Raw genomic sequence first — 21499 nt, 5'->3', positions numbered from 1 at the left:
ATTATATACCCCAATAAGATTATGAGTTCCGATATAGAAAGTATAAAATACTTTTATACACCATTTTATTAGATACACCATGCTAGTACCGGATTGGACCCAATTTGCCTTCATTCTTCATGGCATAGATTCAACAAGGTGTTGGAAACATTCTTTAGAGATTTTAGTCCATAGTGACATGATGGCATCACGCTGTTGCTGCAGATTTGTCACCTGCACATCCATGATGCAAATCTTCCGTTCCTCCACATCCCACAGGTGCTCTGTTGGATTGAGATCTGGTGACTGTGGAGGCCATTGGAGTACAGTGATCTCATTATCATGTTCAAGAAACCAGTGGTGAGATGATTGGAGCTTTGTGACATGGCACATTATCCTGCTGGAAGTAGCCATCAGAAGATGGGGACACTGTAATCATAAAAGGATGGACATGGTCAGCAACAATACTCAGGTAGGCCGTGGTGTTTAAATGATGCTCAATTGGTACTAAGGGGCTCAAAGTGTGCCAAGAAAATATCCCCCACACCATTACACCACCACCACCAGCCTGAACTGTTGATACAAGGCAGGATGGATCCATGCTTTCATGTTATTCACACCAAATTCTGACCCTAACATCTGAATGTCGCAGCTGGAATTGAGACTTGGACCAGGCAAGGTTTTTTCCAATCTTCTATTTTCCAATTTTGGTGAGCCTGGGCGAATTGTAGCCTCAGTTTCCTGTTCTTAGCTGACAGAACTGGCACCTGGTGCGGTCTTCTGCTGCTGTAGCCCATCTACCTCAAGGTTCGATATGTTGTGCATTCAGAGATGGTAGTCTGCATACCTTGGTTGTAACAAGTGGTTATTTGAGTTACTGTTGCCTATTCTCCTCTGACATCAGCTGTCACTCACTGAATATTTTCTCTCTTTTGGGCCATTCTCTGTAAACCCTAGAGATGATTGTGTGTGAAAATCTCAGTAGATCAGCAGTTTTTGAAATACTCAGACCAGCCCGTCTGGCACCAACAACCATGCCATGTTCAAAGTCACTTAAACGGTTGTATACCCCCATTTTTTTTTCTACACCTGTAAGGCAAAAGGCATAATGAGCTAGTATGCACTGCATGCTAGCTCATTATGAAATACTTACCTTAGAACGAGGCGTCGGTAACTCACCTGGTCCACGCCAAGGGAGCTGACATGTTGCCTCGGTGTGTCTTCCGGGTATCGTGGCTCCAGCGCTGTGAGTCTTGCTAGTTCCCAAACACAGATCACATCAGCCAATCACAGAGATCACATGATGCAGACGCTGCGTCACCCCTGGCAGCCCTTTAAGTGAGGTTTAGCACCCCGGGATGTACCATGTGACTGCTGTGATTGGCTTTATGCTTTGTTATCCAGGATCAGTAGATGATATACTTATGTAATGATCTGTTATTTATATACTTGAAGGAATGTTCCTGGAATTTATTTTTTAACCCTACGCTAGCTATTTGCGCAATTCTTAGTCTGCTCCTGCCATGGATGGTATTGCCAGGCTGGCAGGAAAAGTTTGCTGTGTGTGTGATCAAAGATCGGAGGTGATTCATCCTCCTCTCCTCACTCATCATCAGGTAGTCGGTTTAAAATCCGTGCACAGCCCTGACATCCGCCTCGTGTGGGCGTCAGTGTAAACACAGTTACGCCCACTCCCACGCTTCCGCAATTTGCGTAGGCAGACCGTACCCTCTACCTGCCCCTACGTAAAGTCTCCCCGCACACACCCATGGCAGGTCTATACGCTAAAGACGTAGGCAGGTAACCAGCGCTGAGGCGCTAACCCCTCGCTATTCACAGAGCGCTGCTAGGTGGTACTCGGATCCCTGTGCCTTACGCCGTTTGCGTACCTGGCCGGAAAGGCTTGTTCCCAGGTTACGCACAATTCGAAGCTCGCAGTCCCCGCCCCCTCCTCCCGGACTCCGCCCTCCCTCAGGCCCCGGGGGTTGTCCCACACGAATGTAAACCTGGCCCCAGGAAGATGGCGGCTGCGGCGGGGAGTCGGAGCTCGTCGTCCGGCAGTCCGGAGACGGGGCTGGAAGTGGTGCCCGGGGAAGGCGGAGGGGAGTCCCGGGAAGACTGGAGGAGGAAGCAGCTGCGGAAAGTGCGGAGTGTGGAGACGGAGAGGAGAGCGGAGCTCGAAGTGCCGCACACAGCGGGAGGCAACGGGGAGCTGCTGGACTCCGGAACATTCCTACCGGCGGCCGGCAACACCGAGGAGCTCACCGGGAACCACAGCACCGGGTATGAGGGGCGGGGCTACAACACTGTCACCTCCAATGGGGGCTCCGTCCTGCCAGGGAGCTCCTCCGACCGCTGTCCTCCAACTGCCACTTACTGCCACCGCTGACCCCTGCCCTCCAACTGCCACCGCTGACCCCTGCCCTCCAACTGCCACTTCCTCCCACAGCTGACCCCTGCCCTCCAACTGCCATTTCCTGTGACCGCTGTCCTGTCACCACTGCCTGCAAATGCCATTTCCTGTGACCACTGGCATGCCACTGCTGACCACTGTCCTCCAACTGCCACTTCCTGTGACTACTGTCCTGCCACCGCTGACCTGTGACCGCTGCCCTGCAACTGCCACTGTCCTGCCACTTCCTGTGACCGCTGCCCTGCAACTGCCACTGCCCTGCCACAGCTGTCCTGCCACTTGCTGTGACCACTGTCCTGCCACCGCTGCGCTGCCCTGCAATTGCCTAAGTGTGGCTAGCAGATATGCATTTTTATCATGTAACAAAACGCATTGGACTCTGCAACCAAAAAAAAAGGTGCAGGAGCTTCTTTGGTGCGCTTGTCATGTATAGAGCTGACTAATTAAGTAAATGGTTTGTCCTACACTCTTCTGTTAGTGCGAAACGCAGATATGAATGGAGCCATAGTGTGTGTGTGTGTGTGTGTGTGTGTGTACAGGTGGCATCGAGATACAAAAAGCATGAAAACGGGTCTAAGTATGTGTTTAAAAAAAATGGCAGTTTAAAAAAAAAAAAAAATTTTTTATTTCTTACAAGAAATGTAAACCTCTCTTGTAATGGGGATGACGGGTCATCTGGGATCAGTGATGCATCCCCCCCCCACACACACACACACACACACACACACACACACACACACACACACACACACACACACACACACAGTGTATAGAGCAGATGGAGGGCTCATCACACCAGCCTGAGTGATAACATCTCAGCAATGGTGCCCGTTGTGATAACACAACATATCACACTTTGTTTACTTTTTAGGCTCTATACACACTTCTTGAAACTTGGCATGTGACTTTGGACACTAAAGTGGCACCCCTTGTTTTTCAATGACAATCGTTCAGATATGTGCGACTTGGTGGTTCCTGCGTTACTTTGGTCTGAATGTCATGCAGCTTGAGTGCCATAGACTGCAACATAATACCCTCAAAAGTCGCACCTGAATGCTTTATACACGTGGCAGTTGTCCATTATCGCTGGTCAAAGCCAGAGTTGCATCCATGTCGCACCCGTCCATAGTTGCATGACTTATTATTTATTTTTTGGTGCTGTACAAAAATATAGACCTGCTTCGTTTTTGTGCAACACATCTGCATAATGTGGACGGGGCATACAGACAACAATATTTATTCTGTTTCCTTGCACTGAATCCCCGTTCACACTGGTGCAACTTATGTGATTAGACGGGTCCAAATTGCATGGCAAGTCGCACCCCATTGTCAGCAGTGGAACTGTTTAAACGGGAGCGATGCTGGTTTTTGCAGTGCCTCACCGATTTGAAAAAAAAAAAACAAAAAAAAAGTTACAGCACTTTTTTTTTTTTTTTTGCGACTTGCATAGACATCTGTTGATATTACGAGCTTTCAAGTGAATTTGGATGATCTCAAAGTCGGATTGGTTGTGAATATGGGGCAGAGCCTGTGTTGCTATCAATGCACATGGTGTGACTGAGCCCTTTTGCACCCACATCAGGGTTCCATGCCCACTGTAAGCTAAAAAAAAAGACCAGAAAACCGCTGCATGAAAAAGGCTTATAATGCCCCATACACACTTACACAGATTTTCTGCTGTGTTTTTTTTTTTTTATTTTTTTTTTCCTTCAGATTTACCAAAACCATGTAGTAGAAGGGCCTGCCTGATTGGATACAAATTGAAACTCCTAAGGTTTGACCTCATATTATATGGTTTTGGTAAATCTGAAGAAAAAACTTGGCAGAAAGACTGTGTGTGTGGCTTTACAGTGTTTTTTTTTTTTTTGCCAGCTTTTAGCAGCAGTCGGGATCATTCAGGTGTGTGTGTGTGTGTGTGTGTGTGGGGGGGGGGGGGGGGGGGGGTGTTTTCAGGCTCCATGCACAGTGTGCATGGAGCCTGATGGTATTTGGTAATGCACATAGAGAATCGTTTCTTCTGTGTTCTTGCTATGAAGATCAATAGATGTGGTGTGAACGAGTCCTAGGGGGTCAATTCACAAAGCTTCAACAGAAGGTTACGTCAACAGCCATGTGACGGTTATTTTCAGATACCATTGGACTCGGCTGAAAATAACTGTCACTTTTGTGAACAGGATGTCTCCTCATCTCGGTGTGATGGCTTCGTACATTGATGAGGTTTCCATCTGCTTCTAGTTTGGTTGTAGAGGTTCTGCAGGACATAATGTAGTGTCATCAGCTGTGTAGCAATGTCCTTGCTGATCATACAGGGACAGCAGTCTAAGTTTGGCTGTGTGTTTTCTATGAATGCAGACCCATGTGTGGAGCCCTGCTGGTGGTCTCATTGTCCCCAGCTGGCCTGTACATGTGAACTCTCCCCTGTCAATACATCAGCTGATGACAGCTGTGCCTGCCCAAAAAATGCTGCATAACCACACCTAGCTCCCTTGCTGGGTAAATAGACTCGCATGGTGGTCCTGGAAATGAGCGGCACTCCTCCAGTGACATGTTCTCTTCCTCCATTAAAGCCCCTATTCACCTGCAGTGTGTTGTATAGACGTGTCTTTCTGCATTGGGAATCTTTTTACTCCTGGGTGGTTTGTCATGTCATTGGTATGAATAGAACACATTGGAGATAGAAGTGTTCATTGAATGTTTATGGTGTTTTCCCTAAACGTCCTTCAGGACAGCACCTCAGAGTGGCTCCTCCCTCTTGCCAACAGGAAATGCATTTTCCACCAAACTTTAAAAGTAGGCTCCTTCCCATATGCCAGTTTTTGTTTCCTCCAGCAGGGAACACTTAGTGAGGAGTCAGGAACTCTTAGGTGCCATCCTGAGAGTCCAGGCTTCCTGCTCTGCCCTTTTTTTTTTTTTTTTTTTTGTTTGTTTTGGTTTTACCTTTTTTGGAGAGCCTTTTCCTCCCATTCCACAGAGCACTGCTGGATGAGCTCCTTCTCCCTCTTTAACCACTTTCTGCCCACCCACCGTCAAATGACGGTGTGGTTCTCTCTGTTTGGACGTCATATGAGGGCGCACCCGAGCGGCCGCTCCTGCGCTCCCTTGGGGGCACTTAGCGCGGCAGTCGCGCCATGTTGCGAGGACACAGTGTGACCCTGATCTCTCTTTAATCATGTGATCGGCTGTGTCACAGTCAGTCGCATGTAAACAAGGGAGTGCCGGTAATCCGCTCTCCTCGCCTCATGCTGACAGAGTGTGTGTGGCGAGGAGAGCCGATCAGCAGCATTTCCTCGCAGGGGACAGTGAGAGATGTAATCGGGGTACTTATGGGAAAGGGACCAGGAGAAAAGACAGTTCAAGTACAAAATTCAACAAAACCGCTAATGTACTTGTGTCTGAAACCAAAAATATTCATCATAGATTTAAAAAAAAAAAAAATACAAAACTTTTATATGGACTCGATCTTCACGGTCAGGGATCTGCTGAACAAGGAATACTTGATGGCATCGATTGACTTGAGACTCTTACCTACATATTCCTATAAGCCCCTCAGTCCCAAAAAATTCCTGAGGTTGGCAGTCAATATGAGGAAGGAGGTGCTGCATCTGCAATTCAAGGCCCTGCCTTTCATCTGCTCCGAGTCTTTACAAAGGTTATGGTGGAAGCCCTCACCCCTCTTTGCCTTCAGGGGATTGCAGTAATCACGTATCTGGATGACCTCCTCTTCTTTGCCCCATCCAGGGAGAAACTGCAAGAAGATCTGGGCAAGGCCCGCAGTCATTTGGAATCCCTGGGTTGGATAGTAAACATTCAGAAATCAAACTTCAATCCGGCTCAGCAAGTACAATTTCTGGGGTACCAAATTTCTTCTGGAAGAGGAGGAAAAAAAAATCGAGGTCCAGAATGTAGTAACTATGCTACAAACGAATCGAGAGATGTCGGACAGAAAGGTTATTTTAACCTCAACTATGCCAGCCATCCAATGGGCAAGGCTACATTTCAGGCCACTTCAAAGGTTCCTCCTAAAGGTATGGAACCACAGGACAGAGACTCAGACACTGGTGGGGATCTTTACCCTTGTGTCTAAACGAACACTTTGGTGGAGAAATCAGTCAGTACACCTATATGCCCAGCTGTGCCATTGTGCTGACGTACATCGTCGTGCGCTGGTTGGCAAGGGTTTAAATGGATTAAGCCCGCCCCCCCCCCCCCATGCATACCCTGAGCATTTTTCTGGTGATTTTGGAAGCATATTTTCTACACCCGTAGATGATTGTGTTCTTTTTTTCCCTGTGATTTGCAAGTGAATGTAAGCTCAGGCGTTGTTTTGGGGAAGGGATGAGGAGAAGACGGTTCAGGTGCAAAATTCAACAAAACGCTCATGTACTTGTCTGAAATCAAAAACCTTCATCATAGATTTAAACAAAAAAACACAACAACTTTTAAGTGACAGTGTGGAGATGTGGCCAGCCACAATGATTGTGAGCATTATTGCATGCAGGGAAATGCGCAAAAAAACGTGCAACAAAAAACTCAAGTATGAATGGCGGTGAAGACGATCGGCTCATTGCTGTGCAAGTGCCTCCTTGTGCTTCTATAGTTTTGAAGGAAGTGTGTGTGTGTGTGTGTGTGTGTGTGTGTGTGTGTGTGTGTGTGTGTGTGTGTGTGTGTGTGTGTGTAAACTAAGATTTAAAATTTGACAGATTTTTGTGAGTTGTGACCAAAAAAAAAAAGTCCCAGAGAATATTTTCTAAAGCGTTTACAGACACAAATAGGGGTGATAAGCTCATCCAAGTTTTTTTTGAATTGTATGCCACAAAGTGTGGAGTGATACTTCTTATTGGTTTAACTGATGTTAACAATGCAAGCTTTTGGAATTAGTTCAATCCCTTCTTCAGGCTTTAAAGCCGGTTCACACCAGAATCGCACAGTAACGTGGTGTATATTCTTGTGTGATTTTTATTTTTTCCCAGCCCATTTATTTGAATAAATTGAAATCTCCTCGGGTTGCATGAAAAATAATACTGTACTTTTAAATCCTGCACCAAATTACATGGTATTGCGATCACGGTGTGCAATCTGGGGCTTGCAAATACATTGCATTTGCATTGGATTTGGGGTGCCATTAATGCGTTGGCACCTGCAACAGATTAGCATTTTTATAATTGGTTATTTAATGTATAAAGCATAGAGAAGGGATCTGAGTCGTCCTGGAATCTTGCAGTAAACCTCCTATTTGTTCCCTTTTGGGCTTTTATTATATATAATATTAATTGAAATCATTTGATTTATGTGCAGAAATTAAGGTAACTTTTCCTCCAGCCAGAAATCTTGTGAGCTGATAACTACCAGTGCTCTCTGTCCCCAGACTGTTATCAGTTCCCTATTATCTCAGAGGACCACAAAACACCTCCATCTCTTATAGAAAAGAGACGCAGGTGTTATGTAGACTCAAAATGCTTCCTGTCCTAGGCCTGCATCGCTGCTCAGTACAGTTGTCACTCTAGGACACTAAGTGTTGGTAGGATTACTGGATTATGGCCAGTTCACACCAGACGCAGTTCTGTTCAGTTCCGTGTGCTTTTTTTTTTTTTTTTTTTTCTGCACTAAAAATGCATGCACAGTGTTTTCCATGTATTCCAAAGGCTCTAGTTCACACCATGCAGTCAGTTTCTGGTGCAGGAACTGACTGTATTGGTACAGGAAAAACTGAGCTGCACGGAACTGCATCTGGTGTGAACTGGCCCTAAAGTGGAACTTCATCGATGAGTTCACCTTTTAGTGACATGTTACACCCATATTTAGGGTGTAACATGTTACCAAAGAGCACCTGTCCCATGTGCACCCCACTAATACCTCACTGTGACAGCGACAGGAGATCCTCTCCCTGAAACCAATGTCCTATTTCATAAACTGCGCAGCCTTGTAGGGCTTCACCCACACGTCTGCATCATTCAATCAGTTTCCTGTGAATGAACGAAATACAAGTACCATCTTCCACTGCAGCAGACGGCTTGTAGTCCTCCAACTGCAAGCATGCTGATGAGCGTTCTCATAGTTCATTGGTTCTTCCTGCAGTTCGGTAACTGCCTGTACAAGCAGACGGCTAACTGAGAGTCTGCAGGATCCTGGCATTGCACCCCAGTTCTGCTGATTGCAGGTGCAATGCTTTACAGGCTGCAGGGTAAAAAAAAATTAAAACAAAGGTGCATTTTATTTTGTTAATATTTGCAAAAGGTGAACTTCTCTAAGTCTGCCTCCCATGTGGAACCCCCCCCCCCCCCCGAACCACCTTTTTAAGGTGCATGTGTTGATGTGCACATTGGCTCTGCTCGGCATTTGGGTCCTTGCGGAGCCTGTTGGCACATCTGCACATGTACAGGTGATTTACAATGCACATGCAAATACAGGAAAGGTTTTGGACTTCCCTGGTGGTAGTCTGTGTGGGAAATCCTGAGCATGCATAGATGGCCAGAGACACTGGAGCATGTACAATTGTGCCATAGGACTCTCTTGCCACATCTGTGCAGGGGACAGGGAGAAATTCTCATCTAGGTGAGAAAAATCACTTTTTTGTGTGTTGTTTTTTTGTTGATTATTGGAGGGGGGGGGGGGGGGGCGCAGCACAACATGACAAGGAGAGAAATAAAGTGTGGAAACAAGTAATGCAGCCACCATATCTAAGGACAGGTAAGCTGCATTATAATCTTTGTTCTTTAGTTTACATCATGGATTATTTCCCAGCTTTTGGCATGCTTTTTGATCCCATATATTTTATAGGCTCTATATTTATAGAACTGTATAAAGCCTTTATAAGGAAATCTAAGGTGTGTCCAGGTTTTTAGCCAAGGCTCTTCTAATGTTGAATAGAAAGTTAATGGAGGCAGTTTGATGTTGATGTCTTGGTGTAATTTTGTATATTGTTCCTGACGTTGTCAATGCCGCAGATATTGTGCCTTCGTTTAATTATGCAAATGATTGTTGGTCCCGGAGATGGGGACGACAGATGCTGCGGGGGCACTGGGCACAGATGTACTGCTGGCATTTCACTATTGTCATAAGCTGCTGTTCAAACTGGGCTGTAACTGTATAGAAACTCCCATCTCTGGGCTGTAGCATTGGGTTACAAAGCCCATGGGTGTTCCTTTTTTGTCTGACTTTCTCTTCCGTGGCTTTTGTGCACATTTTGATGAGCTGAAGTTTGATTTTTTGTGGCTGCAGACAACTGGTATAGGAGGAGTTAATCCAGATAAGGCTTCTCTTTCTTTTTTTTTTTTTTTTTCTGCTTATATGCAAACATTGGGGTCATAGAAGCCCTCTTCCTGTCAGCTGCCTGCCTTGCCTCTTTGCTGCTTCATTCGACTACACAATGCTTGTTCTGTCTGTGGCTCGCTCCCCCAACACGTTTACCTGCCTCCTACTCTGGGAAGGGGGTTCTGCTCGTTGGTTTTGATGGGACCTGTTTTACTTTGTGAAGGCTCCTCTGTAAATGGAATTACATGCGTACAGGTAAGTCGCTTTATCCTCTAATCTGTTGCTTGCTGAAGATTAACTCTTGCTGCCATGTGGGTGTGTGAGGTTTAATTGCCTTTTTTCGAAAACAGATTAGAGAGGCTACAAGATAACAATAGGTCTTGTTTTATCAGTGTTTGGAAAGTAAAACCGTTTGTGTTTTGCCATTAACAACCCCAAGATTCTATAAGCTGAGATTTCAGAATGTTAGTACAGATGATGAAGAAGGCCAGCTATAAACGCTCTTTAATACCATGGTTAGTGATAATGAAATTCCATATTCTGTTTATACTGAGTGCATAATGGATGCTATTTCTGAAGTATGTTAAATGCTGTGTTGTTGTTGTGTGTTTATTTATTTTGTTTTGTGCATGTGCTATGTCATTTATTTTATTTTTTATTTTTTTATCCTAGTTTGTATTTGACGTGTTTAAGATGTGATAGCTTGACAGTTTGTAGGCTTTGGAGCACTCGGGTCCTTTTTAATTCGGTGTCGGAAAGTTGTATGATGGCTGGAGTTTTTCAGGTCGCATGGCTGTTATGGTTTGTGTGAGCAATTGGGAAACCTTTTTGTGTGTGTGTTGTGTGTGTATCCCTACAGGCATTTATACTGACTTGCAGATCGCTGCAAGATTCAATCAGTTCCAATACCATCATTGACAGCCTTGGCCTTTTTATTGTCATGAAATTTGGGGTTGGTGGGTTATCGGTAGGCTGGGTTTGGGAATTTTGTGCAACTTTTTTTCCTCTGTTGATTTAAGCACAGATAAGTCAGTAGGATATTGTAACCTCTTGTGAATTTGTTCTAAACCTTTTATTATATGTGATTTTATTCAAATGTTTTTATCATTTTATTGCCACAGAAATAATACATATAAACGCTGTCTTTAACACTATAAATTATATAATATGAGTCTTCTTGGGGGAAACCGGTTATTTTGTTGCGGAAGTGATGTGCATCTTACGCACTTGCAAAATGTAACTTATTACTTGCTAAATCTTTGTAATCAAATGTGTTGCACACAACTAGATGGCGTTTCCTTCAGCAACCATTAAAGTATATGTCTTTATCTTCTGCCATATTTTTTCTATCTCTAATCTAAAGGTGGCCATATGCGGTTAGAAAAAAAGGGTTGCATTCCTAAAGATTGGTTGCCCATGCATTCAATAACACCATCGTTGTATCAATATGTCACCATATTAACCATAAATGGTACATTTTTCACCAATCGATTACACGATCCGTGGTTACATTTTGGCATGCGCCATAGACTTTATCAAATGGTTTTTGATCGATTTTCTAAACATTAGTAGTGAAAAATCTATCATTTAGCCCATGTTTGCATTTGTGCGATGCGGGAACCAGCGCTGGTTCCCTCATTGCTTCTCTCCCGCAGGCAGTTCACACTGCCCTCTGTGAACTGCTTCAGGTGTCAATACATTGTTAATGACACCCCCAGATCAGTTTGCAGATCGCTGTGTGAACTCAAGAATTTGATTGCATAGGTGAACTCGCTATGCAGATCTCTCATACTCCTTCTTTCCAACTAACCATCTTCTACTTCACGTTGGCATTATCTGCCTTTTATTGGGGTCCATGCATGCAAGTCATTATATGCTTTGCCTAGTGTAAATTCCCGGTGCTCAGGGAGCCGCACGTCCCACATGCAGCCTGCTATTCAAGTGAATGGTTGTACGTGGCCATGCTTTTGTGCATCAGTATGTCAGACCACATGTGTGGGTAAACACACTGATGGTTCGTTGCACAAGGCTGTGAACAGTGGCATATAAAAGCCCCTAGTGTATGAACCTTTAACGTAGATCTAGTCACAGCATACACTTTTTAAGTTTTTAATATCAGCATTGTATTAGGCATTCAACTTCTTTTTGACAATTCAACATATTCTCACTTGAAAGATTTCCTTGTGTTCTGTCTGCTGGTCATCTCTTTCCACAACTTCATGGATTCTCTGCATGCTTTCCATCTTTTCTTCTGCTGCTGGTGTTTTTCTTATTTTTTGACTACATATCCCATGGTACCTTGCTGCCTGCAAGCTGTGATTCCCATACAGACTATACCTTCTGAAACTCTTCTCTAGTTCAGAAGGCAGGCTCTGTGAAATGTGTGGCACAGCAGTGCCTACTCACAGGGCATAGTGAATACATGTCACAGAATTCAAGGAAGTAAGTGTGGGGACAAACTTCAAAATCGTTCACATACTTGGAAATAGGCCAGAAATAATTGGAAAAACAATGTGAAAATGAATATAATCGGTATCTATCTAAACTTTGACCATAGATATGCTTTAACAATTGTCTTACTTTCTATCTCTACACCTGTCCTGCATGCTAAGCTGCTGTTTTCGGTCTTTGCCTTAGGCACTGTTCACACTAGTGCAGGCCATGCATTCCAGTTGTGGGAATTGCATTGATATCTGCAGCTGAATCGCACTGCACTTGCAAGATGTATTGGACTGCCATTTATTTTGAATGGCACCCCTGCGGATCTCAGAATGCAGTGCAGCCCGCAGTCCAAAAGAGCATACGGTTTCCCTGCGGTTGCATTTATTATTATTTTTTTTTTTTTGTGCATGCACCTCTCTTGTGCGTTCACGTGGCACAGCAGCCCATTCAAATGAATAGGCTGCTGTTCCCGAGCAAACATGTGGCGCATGGCCCGCACTAGTGTGAACTGAGCATAAAAGCTGCAAGCAGGCAGGCTTTAGAAGTGACAGCAGACACGGCAACATTTCAAAATTTTAATTGCCTGCAGGAGTGAATGCACCGATCCAGATACATAGGGGTTGATGTACTAAAACTGGAGAGTGCAAAATCTGGTGCAGCTGTGCATGGTAGCCAATCATCTAACTTCTGCTTGTTCAGTTAAGCTTTGACAAAAAATAACCAGGAAGCTGATTTGGTTTCACACGATTTTGCACTCTTCAGTTTTAGTAAAGCAACCCCTGACTGTTTGCATTCGGATTCATGCAACCACCCCTGCGCATTTTACCACAAATGCTCTTCTGTCTTTGTTGCTCTGCTGGTTTTGCCAAAAATTGAGTGGTGCATGCCCAATTATTATTTTTTTTTATTTTTTTTTTTAAGTTCACATGTAGACAGATATACAAGAGTGTCTTTTAGGATGCAGCATATGGTGTTTTTTAAGAGCCTTGGTGGTTTTTGTGCAGTAAAATGAGCCAGTTGCCCTACTATAACAGTTGTAGAGTTTATGGCATTCCTGCAGCCACTGACACGCCTGCAGGCCTTCTCCCACGTTCTGATCTGGGATCGTCCACAATCTGTACTTTGCTTGGCTCTTGGGGTCTACTGCCTTGTTTTTATGTCTTTCGATTTTCAGAGATGGTGTGTTTACTGCGTTTCAGGTTTCCGGCTTTTATTACTGTGGGTGATTTTACTTTATGGGGATAATAAGACACTCTTTTGTTCTGCATTGAAAATGGCTCTCTTAGTTACAGCTTGGCTTTCATTTCTGCAGAATTAATGAGTTGCTTCAGTCTACAGGTCGGAACTGGTTTCTTAGTTCATTAATGACATTTGTCATGTTGCAAATGTATTTATTTTTGGTGAAAGGTTATTGCAGGTGATATAGTGCCCCCATCAGTAGAACAATCCATAGAAACTTTACAGTGGTGACAAGACATCCAGATGCATCAAAATTTAATTCATGGGTTACTATATTAAATCAATTCTAATGCCCTTTCCACGCATACACATTCTAGGGCCATTGTGGGAGGCAGCTGGTCACCTGGCATATAGTTCACACAAACATGGGAAGAACATACAGACTCCATGTAGATCTGTCCCCAATGGGATTTGAACTTGTGATCCAGAGCTGCCATGCAAGAGTGTTCCTCCTATTAGCCATATTGTTTATAAGGCTGCCCATAGTTTTATGTGTGGTGTGTGGGTTTTTTATTTTTTCTTGCAAGTCGAACAGAAAAAACAAACGATGATGGTTAGATCAACTTTTGAGTGAGGACAGCAATAGATGGCTCAAAATTCATCCACTTCTGCATGGGCCATCAGTCCATCTATGGCCTTCTAAATTGCATAGCAAATCCTAAATGGCAGCAGTAAGATAAAGAAGCTGAGCACTGCTAGCAGAAGCTTGAATTGTTGATGTTTTATTGTGTTGGCAGAAAATAAAGCTGGCAGTACATGCGATATAACTAGTGTTTAGAATACGTCAAATGAAACCTCCCTGCAGCCAGGAGGAAAGGCACATGAGGTGCGTGTTACAAGGTGATCAGATCAGGTCTTCACTGGTGAACCTCTTATTTGTGCTTTCTAACCTGTTGGCAACAGGTGACAGAAATACACTAGGTGTGCTGATGTGTGGCTGTAACATTAAATTGGATGACCATGTAAAAATACTGCCTACAACACACAAATTGCACAATTTACTTGCCTCGCACCAAAGATTCTGCCCATGTCCCCAAGGAAAGAACCTTCCGGATAGATCCAGGGAAAGCTGAGGATCCCGACTCTTATGAAAAGACTCTGCACTGCCCCACAGTCTAAAGTGGTGTTTGTGTGTGTGTGTGTGTGTGTGTTTGTGTTTTTTTTTTTTTTTTTTTTTTATTGGCAACTTAAACTTGCTAAACGCCTCTCTACCCAACCTCCGATGTTGGAAGTATGTTAAACCGACTGCATTTTACATTCTAATAGCACCTGACTTACAATGTTTAGTCTGCCATTTATGCTGTGCCTCGGTTCTTTTAGGAGACATACACAAATTTTGGGAAGCCCCCGTTCACATCGGCGCACCACACCGATTTCCAAAAGGAGTTCTGCGCTGCTTTTGGCGACTTGAGGGGCGATTTCATTAGACATCTGTGCATGAACCCACAGACATGTCTTTCAAACTGCCCCCAAACTTGCACTAAAATGTGGGTTTCAAATGAACTTACACGAATTCAAACCTGCGTTCAGTGTGAACAAGGACTAAACCTTCTGTGTGTGTGTTTTTTTTTATTTATTTTTTGTAGTTTCACCTGCTCATCAAAACACTTGGGGGGGCCCCCATTCATGCTGTGATTTACATTCATCTGCAGTGGATGAATGCCAGTCACTGCAGATGCCTAGAAAACAATTGTTTTCTGTGTGTACTATTTACACCACAAAGCTAGTGCTTTTTTATTTATTTTTTGCAACATGCCGACTATCACCTTGTGTCCGTATTGGTCACCATACTGTCAAAGTGAAATTTCAGTAAAATTTGGAAAAGGTAAACCATGCAACCATGGCTTAACACTACTCCTCACCTCCCGTTACAGAATGGGAACCAGCCCGCACACTAAAATGGATCATTTTGGAATGTGTGGAGTGGACATGCACTTACTTGGTATACCTCTTCATGTATTAGCCATGGATCACACTGACACGACTTGAGAGTTCAAAGTCGCATCCCCATTAATGGAATCGTTCTAATCGGTGCGACTCAGAAAGGCTCCTGAACTACTTTTTGGTGCAACTTCAATGTGACTTGCATTGACTTCTGTTAAAGAAGTTGTATGTAAGCCATAATGAAGTTGCATAGGGATGTCTGATTCCAAGTCTCGCAGTGTGAACCCAGGTTACCTTAATTTTCCCCTCATTGTTGGCCATGCTTTCGGGGGTTGGTCCTATTGTGTGCACTGCTGGTACATGAGGACATTTCCTACATGCACACTTAGCATGACTCTGCCTAGGAAAATGGTTTATGGCAGCTCTCGAGGTAGAGGTGTGTTGTCCTCTCAGGCCTCCTGCTTCCATATGTTGGATAATTTTCATCAGATCAGGCCCCTTTCACCCTTTTTTTTTTTTTTTTTTTTTTATTTTTTTAATATGACCTGAAAGTCATGCGACTTGAAGCAATGCCTGTGTAATGTTGTGGTTTCTGGACCTAAAGTCGCGCCAAAGTAGTGCAAGGACTACTTTGAAGTTACACAGATATGAACGGTACTCATTGGAAAACGTGGGGTACGACTTGTCATGTGACTTTGCAGTACCAAGTTGCAGGACAAGTCGCACAAACGTGAAGGGGGCCTGAGGGGCAGGGAGGAAGACGTAAACAGGTACTGATGTCTCTATGCATCCTTTGGTCAGTTTATTGATCTGTGCTACAGTGATCTCTAGCAGTGTGTTTTTAGGGGAAAAATTACAAGACTTTAGTGCTAACTTTTGCCAATTCACACCAGCGTGCTCTCGGAGATTGCATGTGATTCACACCACAGTGCAAATCACATGCAATGTCTGTGCGATGCGACTTCAGCCATACAGATAGTATGGCTAATAGCGCATTTGGGCCAAACTCGCACCAGACCATTTTTATTTATTTTTATTTTTTTGGTACGCACCAGAATCGGATCACTAGGGTGCGATCCGATTCATGTTTCGAACTGGTAGCATGGGCACATGGAAAACAATTGTATTCGATCTGCCTTTACAGTGACTGGTCTTTTCCTGCAATTGATCAATGTCGGTCACAGCACATAACATTAACAGGCCCTAAACTAGAGAGCTGTGTATTTTTATTTTTTATTTTTTTATTTTTTTTTGTTAATTAAACCAAATGATAGATATATATATCTATGTATCTATCTCTATCTCTATCTATTAAATTGTGCAAAAGGATTTGCATGGAATTCTGCTTTACCAAAGGCTTGAAATATAATATATCGCCACTAATGTTTTACCTTTCATTCCTATTTCAGGCCCCGTTCACACTTGTGTGACTTTGGACCGCAAAGTCGCATGGCAAGTCACGCACCATCCTTCCCAATGATTTCCTGTTCATATCTGTGCAGCTTAAAGCCACAGCAACTTTAAAGTAGTTCTTGCACCACTTTGGTTCAACTTTCATGCGACTTGAGGCCCATAGACTTCAATGTAAACTCACATGAAAGTTCCACCTGCATGATATACATGCAACTTTGAGCACAAACCATCACATTGGTCAAAGCCAAAGTTGCACTCATCCAAAGTCGCACTGAAATCGCATGATTTTAAAGTTGCACAAGTCTCAATGGACTTACACTGAATGGGTTGTTTTACAAGGTGATCATTTACAATGACTTTAATCTTTTTCCAAAAGCGCACATCAGTATATCGACATGCGTAATTGGTGTGGTTTGGTATTGTAATAGAGATCTGTCCTCCCAGCAGTCCCTCCTAGTTCAGGGTTGTCATTCAGTCTTGTCGGGCTAAAAACAGGTTTGCAGTGGTCGTCTTGTGTGGGGTTGTTTGGTTGTTTTTTTTTTTTTTTTTTTGTATGTTCTAATAAAGTTCCATCTGTTGAAACGGATACAGCCTATGTAGTTGCTGACAGCTTTACGTGCCGGCAGTTCCCACAGACCTTGCTAAATGCTGACTGTGCCTTCTGGCTGTCCTGGTACTGGAGATGGGGGCAGTGCGATTCTTTAAACACATGTCTCTGCAGCAGGAGTTTAATGACGAGGAGGCTGACACTGATACAAACACAGGAAATCAAAGCGAAGCTCGACCTTCGTTCATTTTTATTTTTTCAGCTTCCCTTTTCTTTTAAAGTAGTCAAGGAAACTTGAGCATCGGAGCTTTTCCTAATCCCCCAACAGAAATAACGTTTGAGCCATTAATAGGATGAGTGGATGAGCCAAGAGCTGAACCGCAAATAGTGCGGGTCACTCTGTCTTAAGGAAATCGGACTTGTTTTAACCAGCTATGGGCATGCTGTTTTGCTGTCATCGGTCTGTGCAAATGTGCATCTAGGTATAATAATCATTACATTGGTACTGCAATGGTAGTCCCCCTATATTTGCCATTTTAGTATTTTTATTATTGCAGAGTAAAGCTATATTGTGACAACCTGGGAGTAGACCATGCAAGAGCCTGCGCACTGCACCAGTGAAAAAATGGTAGCCACCGCCGTCCTCATTATTGAATGCACTTTTATTTTTCTTCCATCATTGTGGTTGCATTTATTTTCTAAAAGGTGGACTATGCCTTTAAATCTCATACAGGGCAAACAGAAACCCCACACACATCCCTTTGTCTGGTAAAATGGATCACATAAATGCATCAGCCATATTAGGGATGCCTTGATAGTACCGGGTTGGACCCCATTTTGCCTTCAGAACTGCCTTCATTCTTCATGGCATAGATTTCAAGAAGGCATGGGAGACATTCCTCAGATTTTGGTCCATAGTGACATTATAGCATCACACAGTTGCTGCAGATTTGTCGGCTACGCATCCATAATGCAAATCTCACGACACCACAATCGCCACATCCCAAAGGTGCTCTATTGGATTAAGATCTGGTGACTGTGGAGGCCATTGGAGTGCAGTGATCTCATTGTCATGTTCAAGAAACCAGTGGGGAGATGATTGGAGCTTTGTGACATGGTGAATTGTCCTGCTGGAAGTAGCTCTCAGAAGATAGGGACACTAGTCAAAGGGATGGACACGGTCAGCAACAGTCAGGTAGGCCATAGCATTGGATGCTCAATTGATACTAAGGGGACCAAAGTGTGCCAAGAAAATTATCCCCCACACCTTTACACCACCAGCCTGAACTGTTAATACAAGGCTGGATGGATCCATGCTTTTATGTTTATGGCAAATGCTGACCCTACCATCTGAAATCGAGACCAGGCAATGTGCTTCCAGTCTTCTATTGTCCAATATTGGTGAGCTTATGCAAATTGTAGCCTTGGTTTCCTGTTCTTGTCTGACAGGAGTGGCACCTGGTGTGGTCTGCTGCTGCTGTAGCCCATCTACTTCAAGAGATAGTATTCTGCATACCTCTGTTGTAATGAGTGGTTATCTGAGTTAATATTGCCTTTCTATTGTCTCAAACCAGTCTACCCATTCTCCTCTGACATCGCCAAGGTATTTTCGTCCACACAACAGCCACTCATTGGATTTTTTTTTTTCTCTTTATGAACATTCTCTGTAAAATCTAGAGATGGCCGTGTGTGGAAAATCCCAGTAGATCTATATATATATATATATATATATATATATATTTATATTTTTTTTTAATATCCAGACGAGCCACTTGTTGCACTGGTTCCAATTTCCGGCGTCTTTGTTGCCTTTTTTCATTCCTCTGCACTTGGAGTCGGTCTGTAGGGTAGTAAGCCGAAATATGGCAATTCTACATGAGGATTAATTAAGGATTATAATCCGAAACGGGAGCTCCTCTACAGCGCGTCTGCTCCCAGCACCATCTTGGACACGCCCCAAGGAAAACCTTTAATGAAAGGAATACTTAGAGTGTGTTTTGCAGAGTAACAGATATAACAGGCAGAGGATCACTAACATTGTTAGCCTTCATATTTCTCATGTATTGGGGGTCCTCTTTAAGTTTGGACCACCTTTTTTCCTCTTGCAATAGTTTTATAGCGGAGGCTTGTATATCTAAGGACTGGTTGAGCAGGTAGTGAAGGCCTTTTGTGACTGAAGATAGATCCTCGTTTTAAAAATGTCAAACTTTCGTTTTCCGGGTTTGGAGATGTTTCATTCATAACTGTAATTTGTGCGTGTAAGTGACATTTTCCAGGAGTTGCTAGCTTTGCTATAGTACGTGGCAGAGACAGGCAGATGTAACGCATGTAAGGTCCACTGTAGTATGTATATCTGCTAATAAAATCTGGTTAGTTGGTTTATTATCATAATTTGGTGTATTTATTGCTGGGGGATGAATGCCTATTACACAGGGTGATATTAAATAGTTTTCATTTAGGACCCGTTCACACCATTTACATTGGGGTGCATAGTCCTAATGCAAAGACCAAGCAATTTGCCTTGTTTCCTATGGTGTCAATTCACTGGCGTGGACAAAAAAAAAAAAAGTACAGCATGCATTATTTTCAGCACACCAGTTTTGAGAGCCTGCTACATCACATACTTGCTTGGCTAAACAAAAAAAATGAAATTGTAAAACGTTTGTAATACTTCTTAAAACGCTCAACTGTAAAAAAAAAAAAAATCCCTGAAAGGCGCTCCTGTGCAGGCGTGAATGCAGCCAGAAGTAGACAACGCTACTTCTGTGATTTCCATTTGCCTTCAAGCCTGTGCCGAGGGACTGTTCTCCTGCATTGTGAACACAGGAGGCCGCCGCTTGGCGCAGGTGCCATTCAGAGAATACTTTGCAATTTTTTTTAACTAATGTAAAGATTGCTAATTTGGATAAGGTTGAGAGGTGGGATGGTGACGGCATGAGCCGTAAAGCCGAAAAATAATTTCCAGGTGCATTAACACAAAAGGTGTTGTCTTTTAGTACACTTTATGTAGAAAAGCCTGTCCCCTGCCAGCATGCTGTAGAGAAGGAAGCTTTGTCTCACTGCAGAGGTTACCGGCATCCGCCCCCTGGTTCTCTTCTGAAGTGGAACTACAAGTCCAGTGTTCTGTTTCCACAACGGCTAAAAAGCCAGAGGCTGTCTAAGCTTGCTGTAATAAATGTGGTTTAATATCATCTAATCGGTTTTGCTCCTCCAGGCTATGTTGCACGTACTTGTGTAAATATCATCTCAAATGACTTCCCATGGGAACAGCGCTCATTAGATTGTACAGACTTTTAGCCATTTGAAAAGCATATTGCTCTGCAGATTTCACTGGCTGTATATGAGTCACGTCTTGTGAAAATAGTTATGATTGCAGGCCTCTCTTGGGCTGCTTGCCATTTTCATTAGGGAATGCAGCTTATACATGCAATGCTTCTTCATTCTGTTGGTTACATTATCGTCCTTTGTGGATTTGCCCCCCACCCCCAGGTGTTCTTTTGTAGGGGTTAAAGAATGTCTTCAGTCTGAACACTTTGGTGACTGGAGGCCATGTACCTTACATTTTCTTGGCATGTCCTTTTAGTTGGAAATTAATATTTTGAGGGCGCTGTGGGTTTGGTGCCTTCCAGTTAATTTAGTGAAACCTTCATATACAGATAACATTTGATTTTGTTAAAATCCATTGCAAAACTACTGTGTGTGTGTGTGTGTGTGTGTGTGTGTGTATATACATACACCCCTATATAGATTTATATTAGTGAGTGTGTGTACACACACACACACACACACACACACACACACACACACACACACACACACACACACACACACACACACATATATATATATATATATATATATATATATATATATATATATATATTGCGGGGTGGTGTTTTTAAATGAGTTGAAAATGCATTAAGATAAAAGATCTTCTGCCTTTTTACAACCACTTTTGTGTATAATTAGTTGGGAGAAAAAAATTGGGGAGTGCCTTTATCATCCATATGTATACGGCTTCAGTATAAGTACCTGATTTTTGCTTCTATAGCTGCTTCCTGGAACTCCCTGTACAGGAAAAGTCGTACTGAGGAAGGGCCGGCCAGCTGTATCGGGGGACTGGAATTCTATTTTAGTGCTGGTAGTCTAGCGCATGCTTCCATGATTGTTCAGGCTAGAGGCAGGAAGGTGATACCACTATATTAAACCTAAAATTAGTATTTCAGGCTACACATTACAATAAAGTAGGGAAGGGTTAAAACTGCTGTTCATAACAAAGATGTTATACTTTCTGTGCAAGGGTTTTGCACAGAGCGGACTGATCCTCCTCC

At 43.4% G+C, this 21499-nt stretch overlaps 1 protein-coding gene across 2 annotated transcripts in view; it reads left to right on the top strand.

Moving 5' to 3' along the window:
- Positions 1–1863: 1863 nt before the first annotated feature.
- The window catches only part of MAP3K1 (mitogen-activated protein kinase kinase kinase 1), a 116967-nt gene continuing 97331 nt past the window's right edge, over positions 1864–21499 (top strand). Inside the window, exon 1 of one of the 2 annotated variants that reach the window (XM_077462701.1) lies at positions 1864–2262. In XM_077462701.1, the coding sequence (XP_077318827.1) occupies positions 2000–2262 (263 nt within the window). In that variant the 5' untranslated portion in view covers positions 1864–1999. Of the gene's footprint in view, positions 2263–9677; positions 9899–21499 lie in introns of those variants that run through there. The other variant, XM_077462702.1, reaches the window with a different exon arrangement.

The sequence above is a fragment of the Lithobates pipiens genome, unplaced genomic scaffold (assembly GCF_037356315.1).
Source record: "Lithobates pipiens isolate NorthernLeopardFrog02 unplaced genomic scaffold, aLitPip1_a1.2 Scaffold_3, whole genome shotgun sequence".
Classification (NCBI taxonomy): Eukaryota; Metazoa; Chordata; class Amphibia; order Anura; family Ranidae; genus Lithobates; species Lithobates pipiens.
The sequence above is the reverse complement of the archived record's forward strand: the minus strand, read 5'-3'. Positions and strand labels throughout refer to the sequence as shown.